This window comes from Pezoporus wallicus, unplaced genomic scaffold (genome assembly GCF_028554395.1).
Source record: "Pezoporus wallicus isolate ANWC-B61680 ecotype Strahan unplaced genomic scaffold, APGP_CSIRO_Pwel_v1 contig_4847, whole genome shotgun sequence".
NCBI classification, from domain to species: Eukaryota; Metazoa; Chordata; class Aves; order Psittaciformes; family Psittacidae; genus Pezoporus; species Pezoporus wallicus.
Window position 1 is genome coordinate 1,059,820 of NW_026642717.1, and position 23,672 is coordinate 1,083,491.

The 23,672-nt window shown below is 43.1% G+C and overlaps 1 protein-coding gene across 1 annotated transcript in view; it reads right to left on the reverse strand.

Moving 5' to 3' along the window:
* ANKRD6 (ankyrin repeat domain 6) overlaps positions 1–23,672 on the reverse strand; it is a 94,065-nt gene that overhangs the window by 28,572 nt on the left and 41,821 nt on the right. Inside the window, exon 2 of the mRNA XM_057432108.1 lies at positions 5,683–5,948. Within this exon, the coding sequence (XP_057288091.1) occupies positions 5,683–5,802 (120 nt within the window). The 5' untranslated portion in view covers positions 5,803–5,948. The remainder of the gene's footprint in view (positions 1–5,682; positions 5,949–23,672) is intronic.

The following is a 23,672-nucleotide window of genomic DNA, read 5'->3' on the forward strand; positions in this document are numbered from 1 at the left end:
ATTTGTAGATACCTTTACGCAAGTACATTCAGTTTTCTATCTCACCCTGCTCTTGTGCTGCACAAGGACTATTACTTATTCATCCATTCTGCACATACACAAAAACATGCCTATCCACCTTTTATTAGAAAGCTTGAAAACAAAAACCAAGTCTTGTCACACTGATGACTTAAGACTGCTCTCCATGAATAACCCGCTCACTCAGGTCAGTGGAAAGTTTCTCATTGACCTCAGGAGGCACTCAGTAAGTCCTTAAATGTTCACTGCCTCCCTTTTCAGTTATTTTTATTGTTTAAAACAGACACAAGTAGTTTTTCAAACTGAAGGAGCACAAAAATGTGAAAGCATTAAAATATATATTGTGTTTGTTTCCGTCTTAAAGAGGGGAAAAAAAGCAATTGTTTTAAAGAACTCAACAGGCTCTGAAGTTGAAATTCTGATGGCAAGAGTCCAAGTAGCTCAGCATTACAAAAGCGATGCCATATAGTAGGCTTGTAACTACTAATTCAAACGTCAAACAAACAAACAGAATTACTGAATCAAAACAGAAGCACTACCTTTTGCATTTCTATGGGTTTTTTCCAAATAATCATCCCTTCTCCACAGACTTCAATTTTATGGCTATGATCTTAATGCTGTGCTCTGCAGAAAAGCTATATTCTGCTTCCCTTTGACAAAATATTCATAAACCCCATGGTGCTGTACAAGTTACATTTAAACTGCCTGTACTACCTTTATGTCTTTCTCTGGCAATATTTTTCACGTGTAATAGAGAAGCGGGACACTCCTCTGTGTGTGCTTACTAATACACACCTTTTTCTGGCCTTATTAATTCTTGCTATTGAACATTCCACACTGTGCTGCAACACCCCAATGAAACCCAACACCCAGGAACACTTCTGCCTTGGAGAGCTGTAGTGCAGAGATGGAGACCTGGAAATTTCATCTGTGAGCACTGAGCAAACTGACATTAATGGATGCCATTACTGCAAAGTGCCTTACTTCATCAAGTTGATGCCTGGAAGGTCAAATCCCACTTCTCTCCATGCTCCAAGCACCATTCTGGGGGCAAGCTCATGAGAAGAGCTGATCTGATCTGAGATGTCACTACCACCGCTCCTCTGCCACTCGTGGGGGTCCACAGCCCTCTCCCTAACCTATCCCAACTCACAAAATCAAACAAAGAATAACCCCGGAAAACAACATACTGGGAAGACAAGGCAGAGCAGCTCAGCAAAAGGCCCAGTGCTTTCATGTCAAAGATGCAGCTGTCAATAACATTGCTGAAAGAAAGCTCTACTACATAAGGACTAAAAGAAGAGACCAGCTTTCTTGCTTGGAAGAAAAAGACTTAATTACACCAAGCTCAGTTCTTAATTTTCCATCTTTTGCAGCATATTCACCAAAATACTTTATAAAGGCACCTGCTTGCGGGGTCAGGCAATTTGTATCATCGTCTGGGGTATTTTTTTCACTTACCATAAAGAAATGCTGTAAGTTTCACACTTGTGAAGAACATCAGATAAAAAGGCACAAAAATGGAAATTACCCATGAGCACTTTGTGCCATGAAGCCTCTGCTGAGTGCTAGGGCCATCTCTTCCTTGGCCACAATCCCGCCTGGCTGGTGACAGAGATCCCAGCAGCAGGACAAATGCTTGATGCACGTACAACACAGTGCCACCAGCCCTCTCCCCCTCTGGCCTCTCTAACGTCAGACTGTCAGCAGCAATGTGACCTAGTGGCCATCAGCTCTTCTCTACATATTTTTAAAGGCCCCAAATCTGGAATGAACCCAGTATCCCTTACTGGAATCAGGGAGAAGCACACTTCCATATCGACTTCACCTGCAGAGTTGCTAGTGCTGCTGCCAAAACAAAACAAGTGCATCCCCAAGGAAACACTGAAGTGAGCACCTGGATACACGAATTCTCCACTGAACTTTGTTTCTTTCATATTCTTTCTTCTTCTTAAAGGAATCATCTACTTAGAGGTAACAAGAATTAAATACCATTTTGCAGCTGAACTGCTGTTTACTGAAGCAGCAGTTAACCATATCATATGACCTTCCATACATAAAATAAATATAGAACTGGATGAACTTGTCAGCTATCCAGTATTTAACAGTACTTTGTTACAGAAAATATCCTTCACTTTCCTTCAGCTATGCTCAACCCTGTTTGAATAAAGGACTCTCTAGCATTTAACTCTAGACGCTGGTCACTTCAAGCTGTGGCTCTGCATGGTGTTTTTCACAAGAACTGGTTTGAGCTTCCAGATGTGTATCAGAAAAACAAAGCATAAAGTGATGTGGGAACTTCTTTCTCCTTTCAAAGAGCTTTGTCTCTGCATGTCTTCTTCCAGTAAAACTGACAGAATTCAGCAGGAACACCGGCTGACAAGTACAAAAGCCTTTTGAAGCAAATCCCTAGAATTTAAAACCAACCTGACAGAACAAACTGAAAACTCTGAATAAAAGCATAAGACGTACAGGTAAAAGACAACTAAGGCATGTACGTGAACAAATTTATTTTTATGCATCATTTGCAAGAAGTTTTATCATGGGGAGAGGACTGCAGGTTTCAATTTATCTGAAAGCTTGGTCAACAGTTCTCCACTACAACAAGCCTGCCATCTAACTTCCATTCTAAAATTAACAATCCCTATTGTCCTGGGTTCAGCAGTAGCAGTCATGTTTCTCCTCCTTGGTAGCTGGTGCAGTGCAGTGTTTTGACTTTCAGCTCGGGAACAGAGCTGATAACGATGTTTTGGTTTGGCCAAGGACTTTGTGAGCCTCATGCTCTGCCAGGGAGGAGGGGAAGCTGGGAGGAAGCAGAGACAGGACACCTGACCCAAACTGACCAAAGAGGTATTCCATACCACAGCACGTCATGCCCAGGAGGTAACTGGGAGTTAGCCGGAAGGGCTGGGAGACTGCAGGGTTGGAGGAGGTATCGGTCAGAGCTTGGTCGGGCTTGGGGGGCGAGTTATCAGTCAGCGGGTGGTGAGGTGTTGTATTCTCTTCCCTTGTTATTTCCTTTATCATTATTATCACTGGTGGTAGCAGTAGTGATTTGTGTTATACCTTAGTTACTAAACTGTTCTTATCTCAACCCGTGGGAGTTGCATTCTTTTGATTCTCCTCTCCGTCCCACCGAGAGCAGGGGGAGGGCAAGAAAGGGGGGGGAAGTAAGCGAACGAATTACCTGACTGGGTTTAAACCATGACACCTATCCAGAAAGCAGTTCTTATTTTTCACCTGTTCTGCTTATCAAAAGACTGCACAAGAACCTGGCTCTCTGATGGCTAAAAAATCCCTTTACATTTCCAGTTAAAAAGTGAGGCTAATTTATACAGGCTTGCTCCTGTGACAACCTTGTTGTGACTTTAAATGTTTCTTTATCCTACCAGCTTTTATGTGTCACCAGATTAGCAAATCAAGCTCTTACACGGTATGTTTATACAGCCTTTCATAGGCAAATATGCACATGGTCTCCTATGCAGCTAGCTGGCTACGTGAGAGCCAGATACAAACTGGATGCTGTGTAGACCTGCATAGGACATTACTAAGCCTGAGCTGATGGGCTTTGACGAGGGCAGCAGCTTGGTCTTACACCTCTTGGGTCACATTAACCTCACCTCTATCTGGCTCAAAGCATGGAAAGAATGAGTGCGTACTTCCAAAATACCCCAAGCACACAAGCCTCAGTTGCTCCTTTGAGAGCCTCTCTACTCCTCTGTGCACTCCTCCACAGTCTTGCTGATCTCCTGCCTTCTCTTTCGAGCAGGGCCTATCACCAAGCTACCCAAGTACCTCATCTGTGCTGTCTGCCGATGTGCTAGGATGCATCCAGAACGACAAGAGGGACAGATTTTGTCATCCCCCTCCCTGGGTTCCATGGGGATGACCTACAATCTCTAGGAAATAGCTACAATCTTGTAGTAAGTACCAGGTCAGCTACTGTGATGGCCTCAGAGCTCACCAGCAAGCTCAGCTTCCCAACAGAAACACCAACACTCTGCAACTGGGTGCAGTTTTGCAGCCAAATGAGCTTTGCTTTGATTTTGCATGCAATGGTTGAACAATAAAGGGAGCGCAAGAAGCCACCTATACTATACAGGAAAAAGAAACCTGGCCAACTCCAGTGAATCTGTATTTCATTAAATTAACCTGATTTTGTGTTTGAAAGTCAAAGCTACACAATTTGCTTCTTACTGTAATTAACAGAAGGCATTGATTATTGCATAATAAACCACCTTAACAATGAGGAAGTGTTAATTTTGCATTGGAATTGTGGATCATGGCAACTAATTTCATGAAATAGTTAAATCAGTGGCATGATTATTCTGTCAACAATGACAAAGGATGGACATTTTATATTCAAAAAATGTGGAAGCGGGATCTGAAATTACATTAGTGCACAAATTTATGCAAAGCATAGCATCCTTTCAATCATTCTCGGTAGGTCCCTTAGCAGTTTAAAAACTCATGATCTTAAAAATTTCCCAACCAAACAAAAAACAGCCACAAACCCCCAAGCTACCATTCAGACATCTGTAAGTCAGTATTTCCTGATCTATTATTGACTACCTTTAATACCGGTTCATCAGCTACAGAACTTCTTGAACAGAGCCAAGCAGGCATCTTTATGGGACCACTTATGTTTATTACATCTGTGCTTTGTACCTATCAACAACAGGCCACTTAGTTTTGTCAAACAAAACCTACAAACACCAGTTGTCCTTGGATCACTCCAACTTTCAAAACAAATACTACCTAGAACTCAAACACTGCAAAGGGATTGAAAAACAACTGTCACTGACAGATAAAAAAAGGAAAAGACAAATTACTTATCAAATGTACTCACGTTTGCTTTCTATCTGTAAATATTAGCTCCCATATATATATAGTGTTCAAAACCAATGGAAATACAAATAAAGCTAGATATGATGGAAAACAATAGTTCATCAAAACAGGATGTCCCAAACGTTATGTTAGAGCTCTAAAGATCCAACTTGCCCAATTCTTTTGAAGGGTTTTTGTTGATCAAACCTTCTATGCAACAGCTAATTCTATCTCCTCTTCTATATGCTAGTATTATTTATAACATGTTGAGAGTCAGAAACAGATGAACATCTCTGAACTATCTTAATGTCTAAGCAGAAATACTTCAATGCTGACCTCATCTCAAAGGTACAGGGAACACAGTTATACAGGTATAAGAGAGGCTGCTGTACCAAGAGATTTCAGTGGCAGGAAATGCTTTCTGCATGCCGTTCCCCTGTGTGACAGGTGGCTCCCCCCACCCCTCACTCAGAAAGATGGCTGCTCTGAACCACCTTCCCTAGACAGTGATAAATAGGTCCACTCATCAGCTCACACAGTGCTCAAAAGTCAATGCACGCTTTGAAAAACATTGCATTAGAAACGTGGCTCTATTGACACACCACGTTTCTAAGGACACAGCATTCACTACAGCTGCATCTGCTGGGAAGTGTGTAAATATGAGACATGTACTACACTGTAAATTCACATGAGCTATTTGGTATAAACCTTAAGGAAATCTAAGCACTAACCCCAGTCACATTCAGACTGGTAAAGCTACAAAGGCATTTTCACAGACAATGGTCTAGGAGTTATGTTAGTTCCCAGGGATTTCGCAAAGCGTTTTTCTCTTGTTACCTTGGTAACAGCTACCTTGGCACCCCTGTTGATAAGCTGCACCACATTCTCCACTTGGCCTTTGTGGGCAGCTACAAGCAGGCGTTCTGAAAGCACGGCAACCACATCCTGCTGGCTCATGAATTAGGAGAGACAGGTTTTCACAATTCCTCGGTCAAAAAACAAAGGCTTGGGATTGGTTCAAGCAGCATGCAGACAGGCAAGGAAGGACCCCAGCTCCTTGGACACTGACGTTACTGATGTTACTGCTATGCCATCCTCTGGACCTGTGGAGCAGAAAACAACACTGCTGTAAGCAAGGTTTCAGAGACAGAAGCACTGCAGCAGCTCCTCCCTTGTCATTTGCCTTGGCATTGCTTTGGAAGGGGGTCACAAAAAAGCCTCAAAGCCTCCTGAAGACACTGTATTTCTGTTGCAAAGCAGAAGGATACAGACAGTATCACATAATGTGCCCTCAATCCCCTAGTTTGGGACAAAAATCCTTAAACTTCCTGAGAGCTTTTGGCCTAACCTGTACCTGTGTGGCCCCCTTTCATTCCATCCTTCCCACTGGGTTTCCCAGACTTGAATTAGCCAAGGACAGGTGAACTACATCCACTGCTAACAGTAGCTCAGCCTGCGTTGGCCAAAGGAACAAGAATATGTTATAGTTACTGGCTGCTGATACAAATACCCAAACCTCTGCAGTGGAAGGACTGAGTGCAGTCAGCAATTAAAGGCAGCTGACTGCTCCCTCATGAGTATAAAATGCTTCACAGCCTTGCCCAAGGACACCTCTGGGAGGGATCATGACCTGCAACTGGGAAACACTCATTTTTGTTGTCAATGAGAAATGATGTTCCCCCTGCAGTGCTGGCATCACACCCCACTGACCCCAGCAACAATTCAGATGTAGCACTCATCACACAAAGTTGTGTGTTTTTCTTCCTGGGCTCCCCTGACCTGTTCCGTGAGCCATCAGAGCTGAAAAAGGATTTCTGACATAATTCCAGAAAATGCATCCACAGATCACTTTTAAGCTGTAGGACCCAGAACCTGCCCATTCTGAGAGGGTTCAGCTTTACCTCTGCTTTTCACACATGGATATTTAACTGTTTCAGTGCAGAAAAAACACCTTCAAGATAGCCAGTGTGTATCTAGATGATTTATCTTTCTCTCTCTTGAAATATCACTGCACTTCTCCTTATCAGCTACCAGTATTACAGGCGTTGCACAGTCTAAGTAATCACTACAGGGACTAGATGATCATGGAGATTGATAGCAGAATACAATGCCTCTCACCTTTACATTATTCTTTTGAATCCATCTCAAAACAGCAGTAACTAAAAGTTATTACTAAAAGCTGTTACTGCTTAATGTCTTTGCTGCCCCCCTAAATTGATTTGTCTCAGTTTAGCTGATATAACAAAACCCTCCCCATCATAATCCCACCACTCAGAGTACTGACATTTTTGCTAACAGCTTCAGCAGGGAGATCAGCAGCAGAATAGCAGAAAGATTTTATTTCCACCCTCATATCAAGATGCCACTCCCAGCAACAATGAGAAAATGCATGGATGGCTTTGGCACATGAACTCCCTGTCTTTAAAATACTGGGGGCGAGAGCTTTTAATGAACATCATTCCAGTGCTACTGGACTGTGTCCACCAGTACCCTTTCTGTGACAAAAAGATGCTGTAGCCCCGTTTAATTAGTTAATAGGGTATTGTGATCTCCTGTGTCACCAAAGTGGTATCCAAAGTCCCTGGACGCTATAGGATCACTGATGTACACTAAGCATTTTTGGTCATGTATATTAAAACCATTCTGGCTAATTTGTAGGAGCAGATGATATTAGGAGAATTTAATCTGCACTCCAGTGGTAATTTGTATTAACAAATCTTGAAACACTTTATGAGCAGTAATTCTTATAACACTCTTTGAGGTAAATAATATGCTCAAGAATATTACATGCATTTCTGAAAAAGACCCTTGAAAGCACAGGAAAGTTACTGGTTTCTCCAAGGTTAATAGAAAAGTTATGTCAGAGCCAGAAAGTAACTCCAGATAATTGATTCTTAATTTCTATGTATATTGAGTAATACTATTTCCAGGTAAAATATTCAGGTTAGCTTTTCCTCACCTTCCCCTTGCTTTCTAAGTGTAACCATGCTTGGCGTAACATGGAAATAACCACACATTTATTCAGGGAAACATGACAAACTTTCTGGGCCTCAGAGGCACTGCAACAAGAGACAACAGAGAAGTGGTGCCACTGGACTGGTCTCACACCCTCACCGTGACAGACACAGTCTGGACACCCTGGTAAAATGGAAAAGATGGCAGACAGAAGAAAAACCCCTTGTATCTTTCACTAGCACTGTACACATCATACCCTGCTGCTCTGGCACCCTGATGTGCACGGTATAGTACAAACGAAGTACAGGTGGCCTACACTTAGTAATTTGATCTGTGAAAAGCAACCCAAATTTCAACATCGCCTCCCTACGTACTTGCTTTCTGGCAACTTGTGCGAGCTGAACCCCCCTGAGCCCAGTACCCCTGCTCTCAACACATCCCAGAGAAGCACCTCTCTAATCCAGGAGCACTTCCCACTCCTTCCCTCCTAACCAGCACACAATGCAGGGCAAGCCTTACAACAGGGATCTTTCTCTGTGAGCTTTTCAGGCAGCGGAGTGATTTGTTTCTGTGCCAGCCTTGGCTGTGCAGCAGTAGTTGCCAGATGAACCATACCATCGCTTCTTTGTCCCCACCTAAGCTGGCTGCCTATGCTTTGGATAAAGTCATGCACAATACAGTGACAACTCTGCATCTTAGAACATTTGTGGTCAAACCCTGCTGGGTTTTCCTACCCCTGAAATTAAAAATAAAGAAACAAAATGAAACAGTAACATCACTGTGACTGAGACGTTTCTATATCCACTGCAAAGATCTCCATGGAGATATTTTCCTGACATGCTGACATTTCTGAGCAATTTCACATAAGCTGTAGATGTTCATTACATCTTAGCCACACCACTAGAAATGTACCTTAATACATCAACTGACTCACAACAGTGCAAAGCTCAGTGCTGCTGGGAAAAAAAAATCTGGTTAACAGGTACATACCTGCACAAGGTAATGCTGGAAATTGTACTCCCTAGTTTGAATTTTTCTTCCTCTTTCTCACTGTGTTCCCATCACTGCAGTACATTCACCCCCAGAGATCAAGAGCTTCCTCAGCCTGCCATGTCCTGCCACACTGGTGTGACAGGCTGTGATGGCACTGCTGTTATCATGTAGTTTGCCTTCTTGCCTCTTCCATTGCTTGGATCACTTATAAAGGCATAGCAAGGAGTTGATTCAGCTACTGGTCTTTTATGGATGTCTCCCACATTGACCTAGTCTCCAGCAGTCGTCAGTCCCCTTTACTGTAGGGCAATCACATCACAAGCTGTGCTCCTGCTCTGGGCTGTTTCACAGATGGACACTGGCACAACAGGTCACATTCCCCACACCAGCTGCTTTACATCACCTTAGTTGAGATTATTTGCAACTCAGAAAAGTGCATCCAATTAGGATAGGAAGCCCAGACAACTCTAAGACCAACTTTCCTTTTCTTCTGAGCTGGTAGGTAGGTGACCAGTGGGAGAGGGAGGGGATGGAACCCTCTCATTCCCCTCCCATGGAACCTTCCCCAGCCTGGTGGCTGAACAAGCAGTGGCATCACTCCCTGCCAGCTTTAACTCCCCACATGTCACACACACAAAGCATCTTTACTTGATCATGTCCCTACTTGCAGCAGAAGGAGGAGGGTACCAGATGCCCAAGGACTATAATTAAAAGCTCAACCACCCTTTTCACACCCAGATGGTGCAAAATGAGCCAAACAACACAATTACAGGTGCTGCATCACATCCCTGCTGTTAGAACCTGCTGTCCAGGATTAAATCCCTTATTATCATCCCCCAAATCCGGGAACTCAGGGGAAACACAGAGCTCAGGAATATTCAAACCTTCTGCCTTCAAAACAAAACAAGGATTTTGCTTTAATGCATTTTTAAATAAGCCACCTCTGTGTTTCTCTAAGATCAGATTACTTACCTGGGCTGGCTGGGAAAGCAACACCTACTTCCCAATCCTCTCCAGGGAAACCAGCCAGGTGTGAAGCCCTTGCTCCACCAAATGGCAATCCCTTCTGAGAATAACCTGCTCACCCCATCAGCAGAGCTTGGAAACAGACAGGTGATCATGGATTAACATTCCTGACCAGCAGCAGTGAGGCACCATCGCCAGGCACTGAAGTCCAGCCGCATCCCCATGGATGCTGCCCGCAGCTCAATGAGTCACTCTGCTCTACGGATGCTCTAGGAGATGTTTGGCCAGGATGGCACAGCAAGGCATAGGCGGGCAGCCGGCTGCTTGGTGGCAGTGTCTCAAAGCTCACAGCTCTGGCCTCTCTCCCGTGCAATTGGCAGAGTGGACAAAAAACACCTCATGCACCTTCCTCCTCCCCAGCTCCTTCCCCTCCAAACCGCTTGCAGGCTGCTTCAGCATTTGTACTGCCAAAAAAGTACAGGAAAGATGATTTCTAAAAAACAGAGGGAAGCTCAGGACAATCAAAGGTGTCATTATGAAAAACCACAGCTATATCTGGAAAACAGCAAAGCCCCACCAAGTCAAGAATAATGTGCTTTTGGATCATACTTTTCTTTACAACACCACCAATACTATTTTTAGAGTTAGATTTTATACCAATCAATGTTTTGAACTGGACACCTACATAAAAGTCTGGTAGTTTATATGTTGCTCTCTGCATTTTTTCCTATTGTTTTCATTGCGTATTTTATCACACCAAGTAAAATTATCCAGTTTGGATATGGACAGTTGTGTGATTCATCACCGAGTATCAGCATGGCCTGGTGGCACATCAGTGAAAGCGCTTCCTAGGCTTTTAGTTTTTTTCCCACTTGTTGCTATTAATTACTCCAACAATGACTATTTAGCAGCCTCCCAGGGAGCATCTGCATGACAGCTGCTCATCACGCTTCCCACCACAACCAGACTGGACTGGTTGACGGCACTGCTCCACTGCAGCTGGTGGCCTTTTTACCACCAAGATCAACCTTCAGTGCTGCACCTGCCAAGCAGAACACTTTTGGAGGGAGGCACAGACACATGGAGACCAACGATGAACATCGGAGGCAGGGTCAAGTCACAGTTAAACATCACTAATATCTTTGTACGAAGACAACTGTTTTTCTTCCCCTCCTACTTCTTCCCCTTTTTTCTCCTACTTTTACTTCCTCTCTTCGATACACAGCCCTTACCCCACTCATCCAGTATGCAGGTTATGAACTTGCAACTTCCCATGTAACAGAATGTGGGGTTTTTTTTTTGGCTTATCTCATTGATGTTTCACAACTTTATTCCTCTCCCTGCCCTCTCTTCCAATATCTGCCTGTACACATGTCAAAACCATTCAGGACAAGGGAGATCAATTTTCAGCAAGCCCTCCATCAGCTGAGCACTATTTACATGACAAAACAGTATCTATTGTTTGGCAAGGGCACTGTCTGTGTGCAAATACACATGCATGAGATATCTGGCTCCCATCTGCATAAAACCAGTTAGGAGGTCCTTCCAGCTCACTGCAGTTTAACAGCAGTTGCGCTGAAGCCAAACCTTGGGAATGAAGCAGGCAGGCGGCTGTACTCGTGGGAGAGCAGGGGTTTATGTTATGCTCCCACACAATGGGAGAACTGTCCCTCACCAGCATCTTCTGTGCAGGAGCCACTCATGAATCAATTAAAACTCCACACAGATCCCACTGAAGCTGACTGCAGCACTTCACCAGGAGCAGAAGGTGCCAAAATCCTTCCCATGACAAACTCCCTTTGCTCCTCTGATGCTCTTTCCTCTTTTCTTACTCCCAAGGTACATCCTTTGCTGCCAGGAAAGGCCTTCCAACCTTCCTACTCCACCAGCATGGTGGTTTTAGAGACACGACTTTTCAAATTACCTATAGCACAGGCAGTATCTGCCATTCAGTTTGGGGACCTCGCTGCCCCCATGGTGGTGTGGTGGTATGGAAGTGGTGTGGTGGTATGGAGGTCTCCTCCTCCTCGCTTTTGATTTGAACACTCCTCTCTGCCAGCATAAGCAATCCCACAGTTTCCCACAAAATAAGCTATTTTACCAAAATGATCCCCAATCTTTTTCTAATATACTAACAAATATAATGAAGCATGGAAGACCACCGCCCATGGATGGGAATCCCCGTTCCCCTCCCTTCTTTCATTTCCTTTGTTGCTTTCTATTCTAGATAAAACACACTGCAGGGTTTTTTTTCCCTTCCCTCTGGATCACTTTTTCCAGCTATCTTGCTATCTTGCTTGCTCATCCTCTGCTGTATTTCTTTTGAGGCCTGGTCCTCAAAACTCCACAGACTATTTGCAGAGGACTCCTGATGTGAGCAGGACTTGATGCAAGCAGCCCTAAAGGTGACCTGCCTGCAAGGGGAAAAATACTGAGCAGAAGAAGATATCTGCTGAAATAGTGACAGAGAAAATGCCTGCTGGCCTGTGAGCCTGGGAACTGCAAGCCTTGGTGCCAGCAGCATCCTTTAGAAGCACAGCCACCACCTTTGAAGTGCAACTGGGTACCTAGAAGCCAGAGGCACCCTGAGACAGCATTGATAAGCACAAAACCAAGGGACTGTAACAGCAACTTATTGCCTGAAAAGGTGAAAAATAGTCTGAAAAAGCGGAAAAACATCCTAAGAAACGACCAGTAATTGCCATTGGCCGTTCTAAGTGCAACATCAGGAAAACAGTCTGGAAAATAAAAATTGGTCTGAAAGAACAGAAATCATCATCATCTATTTGCTCTTGCAGGTGAACATCAGAAACTAACAGCATCTATTGGCTGTTTCAAGGGGTGGTGTCCGATGCCTTTTTATGTCTCTGTGCTATATAGAAAGGACTAAAGGACTTATTTTTTTTTTTTACCCAAAACAGAGCTTTTCCCTCTGAGAATTCCATGTGCTACATACAGTTTTCCTAAAGAGGTTGAGCTCCCTCCATGAACCTTCTACAAGATCTTCTAGACAAGCTCTTGGACCCTCACCAGGGATGTCTGGCTGACTCCCAACTCCATGACAAGGATCATCTTTGACATGAGACTCTGCCTGTTGCTTTCCTGGGCCCACTTATGGGGTCAGTTCAGTTTGTGAATATATATATTCACTGTGTTGATCACCAGTATTTGTTAGTGGTGAATTCTGTGTTATTTCTGGTAACTTTAATAGAGCAGAGAAGTAGCCTCCATGTCCTTGTGTATTACAGAATCCCTGCAAACCCCTGGTCATGATCTCCTACTCCTGAAGACCAGATAACCTTTTGGGTTGTGACAACTCCCTCTAATCTCCTCCACAGCTCAATTTCTGCATCCCAGAGCCCCAGAGCCGGGCTTGCCTTTCCTTGCAACTGCATCACACAAATCAAAGTCACTTCCCAGCCCATTCCAAACTCTGTTCCTGCAGCTTAACCAGTCATTCCCTGCCTTCTAGGAAGCAGAGATCCACTCCCACAGCCGAGTAAGTGTAGTGCTTGGCACTCACCTCTGCAGAGTTTAATCATCGTGATTTTGGAGCCAAATCCCCAAGGATTTCCTCTCCTCCTGAAGTTCCTGCATCTCCTTCCCACCCTACACAGATCTTATGGTCCTTTCTGTCCCACAACCCATGCGGCCATCTTCCTCTGCTGGGGAAGGAGACTGAGGTACTTTGCATATTTTCAGACACCAATAAATGTATTTGTGTTACAGGAGAAGAGACAACATGCTCTTCATATGTCATCCTGCCTATCACCATATACCGTGCCCCTGATTTTAAAGTTCCTGTTATCAGGCATTAAAATGAACACTGATTATCTTCAGAGTTTGCCCCCTTCATGTACAAGACCCATCAAGGGAAATATATACTGAATAAATGGCAAAGGATATGCAAGTACTACTTGCTTCACACATCTATTTGTCAGTTGTGAAAAATCATCAATCACTATGGCCTCAATATATTTTCCACAAAGAGGATCATAAATCAACTCAGAAGTTTTCTGCAGACGTCTGGATTTCTTATCTAGTTGCTACACCTGAAGGAGCTGGAGAGGCTGATGTTACTGCTCCAAATGTTTGGGCACTCTCTTGAATAGGTCTAGAAAACTGGAAAATTATCAGTATCTTTTAAAAATATCACAACTACCACACTGCAAACCACCTTTTGAATCTCTAGGTCTATTTAGTGGCAGAATTTCAGTATTACACAGATGAGTATCTTCACTACCAAGAGGAAACACATCTTAAAACAACAGCTTAACTGCACAATTAATTCTACATGTAAAAAGGTGACGCCAGCGAGTGCTGTGCCATTCCTGTTGCAGTGAATACAATAGATCTAAAGTACCTGCTCTGCTTCACTTGATAATTAGTGTAAGTAGGGCTATTACAAATTTATGAATCAGGTGCCCTGACTCCATATATGACCTATCAAAGGCAGTTTAAACTGACTTCACCATCTGACCCAACATCATAACACAGAAGTGTCACCATGGTAATATTTCCTAAGCATCCAGCCACATTGTTGTTTTTCTGGGAGCCTGCTATTAAGCAGATGTTTAGTACCCTTGGCCAGGAGCCCTATACAACCTTATGAGAATTCCCAAGAAGGTTGTGAAGGACATTTCTGAGGGATAAAGAGCCAGTGTATCTAATGCACAGAATCACAGACTGGCTGAGGTTGGCAGGGATCTCTGGAGGTCATCTGGTCCAATACCCCTGCTCCAGCAGAGATGTTTGCCCAGGACCATGCCCAGATGGCTTTTGAATGTCTCCAAGGATGGAGACTCCACAACCTCCCTGGGCAACCTCTGCTCAGTCACCCTTATAGAGAAAAGGTGCTTCCTGACGTTCAGAGGAAACCTCCTGTGTTTCAGTCTGTGCCCACGGCTTCTGGTCCTGTTACTGGCACCACTGAAAAGAGCCTGGATACAACAACCTCTTTGCATCCTCTCCTTCAGGTATTCCTGTACATTGATGAGAACCCCTTCTCTTGTCTCTGTTTAGCCTTCTCTTATGCAGGCTGAACAGCCCCAGCTCTCTGTCTTTGCTCATAACAGAGATGCTCCAGTCCCTTCACAGCCCTTTGGTGGAAAATTTATGAAGCAGCAGTCACCTGAAGCCATTAGAATGAACACGTTTAAAATTGCACACATGCTCATTGTGTGAAGGTTTACCCCATAAGAAGAGGAAATTACTTGTTCATCCAGAGAACAGGAAAGCCTGTAAAACAGCCGGGTATGCACTACTTACAGAATAGTTTGCACAGCAGATTAACTCATTACATTTGCAATCTAAATAGTTTCTCTTGGAATGAGATTAGGAAAGGTAGAGATTTTCACCAGCGGGACTTAAGACAGCAGGACACCATCCCTCGTGCAAGCACGCCCCTGCAGTACACCACCCTGGAGCACACTCATGCTTTTTTCTCAGCAATACCAACATTCTTGTCTACTGTCTCCTTGCTAGTTTCATTGGTGCCTTCTGCTTCCTTTCACATGCCCACCACCCATGTGGCCAGTGTGTGCTGCACATTCAGGTCACTCTCATACATTCTTTCCCCCACCTCTTCTACGCAGGAAGGTTTTTCCAAATAAGTGTAAGAAACAATAAGGTTCACACCAGCTTTAGTGATATCTGGATTGTGGATTGGATCCACAAAAGGATTAAAAGACAGAAACATCAGGATTCTTTTATCATCCACAAAAAAAAAAAAATCTGTATTTTCATGAATTCTTATTTTAGAGATTGCATGGCATGGACACAGAACCATAGAATAGTTAGGGTTGGAAAGGACCTTAAGATCATCTAGTTCCAACCCTCCTGCCATGGGCAGGGACACCTCACCCCCATGTCGCCCAAGGCTCTGTCCAACCTGGGATTGAATACTTCTTAGGGTTACCTGTTCCAGTGCATCATCACCCTCACGGTACTTCCTTGTATCTAATCTGAACTTCACCTGTTTAAGTTTAAAGACGTTCATGTGCAAGTCTGACCACAGAGCTATGATTTGCAGTAACAGTTCCAAAAATTATCACTTCCATTTTATTACATGATGTTCCTCCCAAGACAGTCATTGATGACTGAAGCCAAATCTCAGATTTGTGAGAGCAAAAGAAAAAACAAGCTGACTGCCAAGTGTTTGGCACAACCTCTGCTCTGTCTGCTCTGACCACAGACAACTGAATGTAAATTTTCATATCTCTCCAAAACTCAGGGACACTCTGGACAGCACTGTGACATCAGATGTAAACAGTAAGGTTCACGAAGCAGTGCAGACACGTACCACTGACTTACTCAGCTAGGCTCCCTTTATAGTCAACAAAGGACATGATCCACATCATCCTGAAGTACATCTCAACTGTCAGATAAATGACACTCTAAAATTACTTACCTCATTAAGCATCATCTCAGATACTCTACTATAAACATCCAAAGTTAGATTAAATGAATCCTACCCACAGTATCTGTGAGAAACACTCAGTTTTCTGCAATTTGCTAAAGGACTTCTATCTGCCTGATTTTACCATGACACCTCCTGTCAGTGGTAAATCACTGTGATTTATTTAACATTACAACACTTGGATTGGAAAAGCAATGCAAAAAACAAATGGTGCGGAAAGTATCAGCAAATCTCACTAATTACTTGTCTTCTGCATGGATTTTATAAATCACACCACACTCTTCGGTTTTATTTTCTAAGCCCTAAACTGCTTCTGGCAATGATCCCACAAGCCTGGCTCACTCTCCAGTGCACTATTTCCCAGAAACAATGGAACAAATTAGCACAGGGAAAGCCCCTCCTTGTGCCAAGGATGGGGCTTTCTAATGGGACAGTCTCTGGCTTTCTCTTCAAAAAAACCAATCATCATCATAAACCTTATTCCAGCAGGTGCACAGTGCACTACTGCAACATGCTGTACACAACCAGGTCAGGAACAAATACATTTCATGACATTAAACACGAACCCTTTTCAGAATCATCACAGAGACCTCTAGATCCAACTCCCCCTCATGTGAAATTGGCTAACTGGAGAAAGCTAAGTTGTTTCTTCTCTCTGTGTACATCTCATTTACATATATGAACAAGCAGTATACATCTGTGACAGAACTGCAGCTCATTTCTATATCCATCAGCAATTTAACAGTTAAATATTATTACAGAATTACATCCTTCGGTCATTCTGTCTCCAGTAAAAATTCTCTGCTTCCCTGTCCACCCACATACGTTCTCTACATGTAGCTTAGAGGATGAAAATACTATTTTACACATACATACCTATATACGTGCACACATACATAAAAGCATGTAAAAAATAAGAGATCTAATTTCTAAGGAACGATGTGCATTCTTACAAAGAGTTTGGGCTTTTAACACTGACAACTCAAAAGGCCAAAGACTTTAAAGAACTATGTCTCCAGATTTTGGTCTTTCATTTTCCTCTCCATCCAGCACTACTACTACTACTAATGTCCTGGTTTGCATACCAGGGAAGTGGTAGGCACTATATACACATCCATGCAAGTTGTCAAAAACACAGAAAAGCGTTATAGGCTCCACTTATCTGAAAATTCAGCCTCTCACAATGCTTTCCTGTACCTGAGCATTTATCCTGCTGAACCATTCATGCAGCTGTGATTCCTTTTGCAGCAGAAAACGGCATAAATAAAACAACTGCAATCTATGTTTATAACAATGTATTGCTCAGTCTGACACTGCTTTAATTATAGGATATTTAGCGAAGATTGATTTGGGTTTTCTTCTTTCATGCATATCAGAATTGTGAGTGCCTTAATATGTCAAGCAGGACTATTTCATTTTAACGTATTTGCTGTTAAGATAGCATCAGAAGACATGCAGCTTGCTTTCACTCAAGGCTCATGAAACAACACTGCTATATCATGCATGAAAAGTTAACAACCAATACCATAATACACATTAGATAAATATCCCAGATAGTCAAGCACTCCACAAAAAGAAACTCTCCAGACTACTCTGAAGGAAACCAGTCACTGAACGTCAAGCATTTTCTCCCAGCTGGGTTTGGGCAGAGCACAGGTGATGTGTCTCAGGGGATGGGCTCCATAGGCAGACCTCTTTCAGCTGTGGAAAGGCAGGAGTGGTACCTGGGTTCAAATGCCTAGGAAAGAGCTGGACACTGGAATCACCTACCTCCAGCCACCCCAGCTAATGCTTCATACTCTGTAGCTTCCCACTGAATATGTGATTCTTCAGGTCTACAAGTTCATCTCTTAAAGTCTAGAGCTACAACATACAAAACATCTAAGAATGTTGCTTTGCAGTGAGTTTCTGAACATACACATTCACTATTCAAAAGGCAATTAAAAATCACTGAGAAAACTGCAAGCATCCTCAAGATGTTCTCTGTCTCTGCCACTGGAAAAAACGTTGTCTACCTGTGTCCTGGAGAACTCAGATTAGGAAACCATCCTCTTCATTCCTGCAAGGCTCCCCTCTCTGAGCAGGGGAACATGGTAAACATAACAGGACATCTTTCCCAATACAGCTGCTCAGATATTTCCCCATGCAACTTTTATATCAGCCCCAGGAGCTTGTCCCTCCCAGGTGGTTTTTCCCTGACAAAGCAGCTCTTCCTATGAGCCAGCCTCTTGCTTAGGGAAACCAATAGGACACTTGACACTTTTCTTCACTAGCACTGAGCCACCGGCCCTTAGAAATCCCTATTTACCCAGGAACTTCAGTGCATTTCCAAATGCACTTCTGCACAGCATTATTTTTATACATTTCAGACAAAAATAAAAAAGATTTGGTTTTTACTCACTCTTAGTTTTTTTTGATGAACATTTTACAGCTGTGTCTTGCAGGGCAACCTCTGGCTGAGGACAATGGGGATTCCAGCTTCAGTCTTCTCCAGCGCTGACAGCAACACTTAGTCTCTGTACCACGGTGGTACTCTGCTCCTGCGCAAGGAGAAACACACCATAAATGGAGCATCAGAGCAGACTGAGGAGTACAGAAACTTAACACCGGTGCTTTCTGCAGCATTCAGCTGCCTGTATCCCAGGCAAACCCAGCCATTTCCTCCTGAGGTTTTCACACCCGCTTCCCACTATAAACAAAACAAGTTCAAACCATGGCTCTCCAGTCTGGTTCCCAGCTAACTAATCTCTGAAAAATCAATGCAGTGAGAGCAGAGAGACCTTCGTAGCTTCCCAGAAATCAGGCAACAAATCAGGAAAATCAGGAAAATTACTTGTCCTGCTTCTCTCTCTAGTACCTTCCCCATCACATCTCACTGTCACCCTAGCCCAGGTATCCCATTTCAGCCATGGCACCTAGGTGGGCATAAGCAAGTAAATTTTTCTCTGGCTATGGGAACTTACTAGGTGCATTCATTAAGGTTTCAAATTTCACCCTGTAATGTCTCTCATATTCTCTTTACACAAATACTCCTACTAGCTCCCCATTCTTGCTGGTTTTCCAGGTTTATTTGTTGCCGTAACTGTTGTTACATCCTTTCTGAAGCCACCATATCTCCTCTAAACTCCAGATAGACTACCCTGTTAGCAGTACTTGTGAGCAGATGAAAGACTTACAGGCCTGCACTGCCAAAAAAACAGGTCTCTACTACTCCCGGGTCATAAATTCAACCCTTGAGACACACAGAGGTGGAGGGGCTGGGGACTCATGGTGGTTTCCTTTCCAAAGGTAAAACGTCAGCTCTGTACATCTGTAGAGAAACAAGTTACAGAAGCTTCCCCAGGGCACAGAGGCAGAGCAGCTGCCACTTTAACAAGGAGGAGATGGACCTTTACCCTCCTCCCAAAATCCCTGACATAGAAGCAAAGGATCTGCCAGAGCCTGGCCTGCTGGTAAAACACAGCAAGCCATAAAAGTAAACAATGCACTGAATGATCACCTATCGCCAATGTCACTGCTTGTTCAGCAGTGTTGCAAGTCCTTTGTCCTGCTTGAACTTTTGAGAGCTGCAGACAGAAAACTGCTAAGAATAAATAATCTCTCTTGATCTCTGAAGCAGAAAGCATTGCTGAAATGCCAGTTCAGTGACTTCAATTAGAAAATGCTGTTGGAAGACCTTACCGTCCCTCTTTCATACCAATTAACATCTCAGCATAATTCAGCTGCTTTTCTTATCCTTTTTCCTAACGCATTCAGATCCGCAGATGTGTTTATGTAGAACAAAACTGGTAACACAGAAAGACACCGGAAAACTAACCACTGGTTGTCTGTGACTTGACCTTTTGGTACTGTTTTGCTATGTTCTCAATGACAGTGTCATTGCTTGAAAATACACCTTTCAGTTTCATTTTTATTAGAAATTCAACTGAAATATAGAAAAGAGAGTAAAACAAAACAAAAACTACTACCCAACTTGTATCTAAGCTGCAGGTAGACTATTAATATGCCATGTTCAAGATGAGGTGCAAAAACACAAAGCCTAAAGTTAGAATCACTGAAATGGAAATCAGAGAGAGATCTCCAGAGCTCATCTAATCAATTCTTACAGCCTGGATGAATTTACACACTACTTCTACTTAGGAACACATGGAGTACCCTGAAAACAGGTTCCCAGGTCCCAGAGAGTGTACAAGGAACACAGGTTATATGCAATTACAATTGCATTTGGGAACTGGAAAAATAACAGGTTCCTTTTTAGAAAAAAAACACAAACAAACCAGAAACATTGCTGTAAGCCTGATTAAACCTAATTCAATTTAATTTTGATTAGCTGTGTCATTGTGTTCACCCCATCAGGTTCAGCAGGCACACAGCTAGTGTTATTTCACACCTGGGTATCTTACCTCTTACCTATACTCCTTGAAAACTACCTACCAACAGAAGTAACTTTACACAAACAGTTCATCTGGCAATTAATGTCTAGAATGGAGACTGCAATTTATGGAATTACCATAACAAGCTGCTAATTTACACATTCTTTATCAAAAACAATTATGGCCTGAAACTTGGTTCAAAGAAAAGGGTCCAGACAGTAAAACAGATGATCCCTGCCCTAAATTTGAGAGAAAAACCAAGAGTCGGCAACTGGGCAGACAGAGATGCTGCAGGAGGGATTCATCAACAATACAGTGAACCGTGTAAGCGCCCAGACATGCTAGCAGCATCTTGGTTACCATTTTAATTTTGCAGGCAACACAGTATAAAGCAAGAGGAGGCACCGAGTGAGGATTCTCAGGCAGCACCATGGATGTTTCCAGGTAGTTCTCCCTGGGCACAAGAGTTTGTGCCAAAATGAGCCGAGGAGGGAACAGAAGGAGACATCCGGAATCAGCCAGGGATGCACTTGAGATCTTAACACGGAATGAAAGATCAAAAGTCACCACAGGCTCCCTCCTACAAAATGGGAACCACCTTATGTTCACCATTGTAAAGAAAAGTGGGATGGTCATGGGGAGGAAGGTGCTTCGGTCAAATCCCTAAGATTAAGGGAACAACCTCTGCAGGGGTATGCAGAGCAGCAGCAACAGGGTGAAATCTTCACATTACCAATTATCACTGAACCGTGTTATAGTAACAGAAGTACAAATTATGAGACAACATTCTGGACAGTTTTAACGATATAGACGTATACAAAAGAGACAAGATGCAGAAATATTTGTCAAGTTATAGGTACAGTGTGGTCACAATCACCGACAGAAATCCTGAATTATCAGGAATCTGAGTGGCAAGAAGAATGACTGTTTTCCAAATGATCCAAAATACAGAATTGCTGCTGATGGTTTGCAAAAGAGGAAAAAAAGCAGAAGTGATGAGACAGAAAAATGCCAGCTTGACCATCTCCATGTCCACAAGACTCTGCTGGAAAGACAGACAGGTATTTCTGGCCTATAGAGAAGATATGTTGGGGGTGCACAGCAACAAAGAGAAGTCTTCAGCACACAGACAGAAGTTGAGCTGATGTTGTCTCAAGGTAATCTCACCCACAAGGCTCAGAATACAAACACAAACGACCAAGGGCACAACCACAGACAACAATGCAAAATGCTGGATGGGAAGAATCCTCCAAGCAAATCACTGTGGAGGCACACGAACCCAAAGAGGACATAATCAGAGAACAAAAGCATGGGTAGGATTTCAAGAACAACACTGGGAACAAGAGACAGCTGTCAGCTAAAGTGAGGCTGAAGAGGCAGAGCAACTTGTAAACCTTGATGAGGAAGATGTCAGGAAAGATGCTGCCCAGAATGAAATGTGCAAATCTGGACCGGAAAAGGCACAGGTGCATTAGAAAGAGGCACTCCACCAACAGCTACTGAAAGCATGTTGAGCAACGAGAGAGAGTTGCAGAGGGTACCTAGAAGTGCAAATGTAATTGGTGATGGCCTGTCCTTTTTTCAAGTTGGAAGAGATTCAAGTCAGCTTATGTTGGTATCAAAACCACAGGAACAAGAAGTGAGGGTGGACACTAGCAAAGAGATGAAAAAGCAGTGGAATGATTAAGACTGAGCAGGGCAAGCAGAGGGATTAGCAAAAGAAGGCAGGCAAAGAATGTCTGCCTTTGCCGGAGAACAGACAGCTTGTAAGAAGGGAGAGCACAAGCAGTGAAAAACCATCTTTTGTCAGTCTTCTCTTCAAAGGCATTGTTGAGTTTCTGCACAGAGAGAGAACTGGAGGGAAGAAAAAAAGGGAACCCCCCAACAACAAACCCAAGCTGGCAAAAACCTCACTGGGGCTGCAGAGAGAGAGACTGCAGTTAAGCTGAAAGGACCCATGGCTACCAGAACCAGTTCAGCCTTGAACTGAACCCTGTGTCAGCACAAAGCCAGCACAGGAGCACCTCACAGGAATGACAGAGTGATTCTTGTATTACTCACCAACGAGATGGAGGACATAGCAGAAGAAAATACATACTCTTGAGTATTCTTAAATGAATGCTGGAATGATGCTTGGTATACAGTAAAGAACCAGACATACCCCCAAAGTGTCAACTGTATAAATTATGTTCCTTTGATGCATGCACAGCCTTGTTCACAAGTTGTTACGAAATGCTACGTTTTAAGTTCCTGCCCTCATACGGCTTCTGGGAAACCTGAAAGTTTCACTCAACAAAGATTTATCCAACATAATGAGAGCTAAAGTTCACAGAAATCATTTGGCAGACTGCGCTACTAGATGTACTGTTCAGGCACTCCCCGCTTTTCCCCAGGTTCACTGCTTTAAGGACAAGAGTACCTCTAAAAATCAGTAAGAGATACACTAGAAAAGTTTTAAAATTAGTGATTATTGAGAAATTTCCAGATACTAAAACTGAATAGAGTAAGTTTACTTGAGAGAAAAATATCTAGGAAGTCTACTGTGTTCTCTCCTTGGAAAGGAAGAAAAAAATCCTCCTTTATAGAGTGCCCAAATCACTTTTCTGCTTCATCAAAATTCTGCTTATATTTACATTGCTTTTTCTTCCTTGGAAAGTTACACAAGGCAATAGTCCATCAGACAAGACAAAAGATACAATGGCATGGTTCCAGGAAGCATAACACAGAATTGTTTCAGTCTCATTGCATTTGCTTTCTGAAAACAATCCAGGCCCTACTTAAGTAAATATTTATATTAAATTACTACATCCTTATAAACTGTCAGATTTGCTTAGTGTCCATGATTCAAGAAACATTGTAGGTATTTCCCAGAATGCGCGGCAGTCCAGTCAGGAGGAGGTATTTCTAATTTTCGTTAGGAGGGAAAAGAAGATTTACATCCTCCTGTCTTTTGCATCAGTCATGCAAGTCTTTGTTAAGGAAGTTTAATAACATCTTTTTTCCTCCTTTTTTCCTCCTCCACATTTTTGATGCGTACATTAATCAATTACAAAACAACACTGTAACATATAAGGGAGCAAATTCTAATTGCTGGAGATCAACAACGAAACTTTAATTGACCA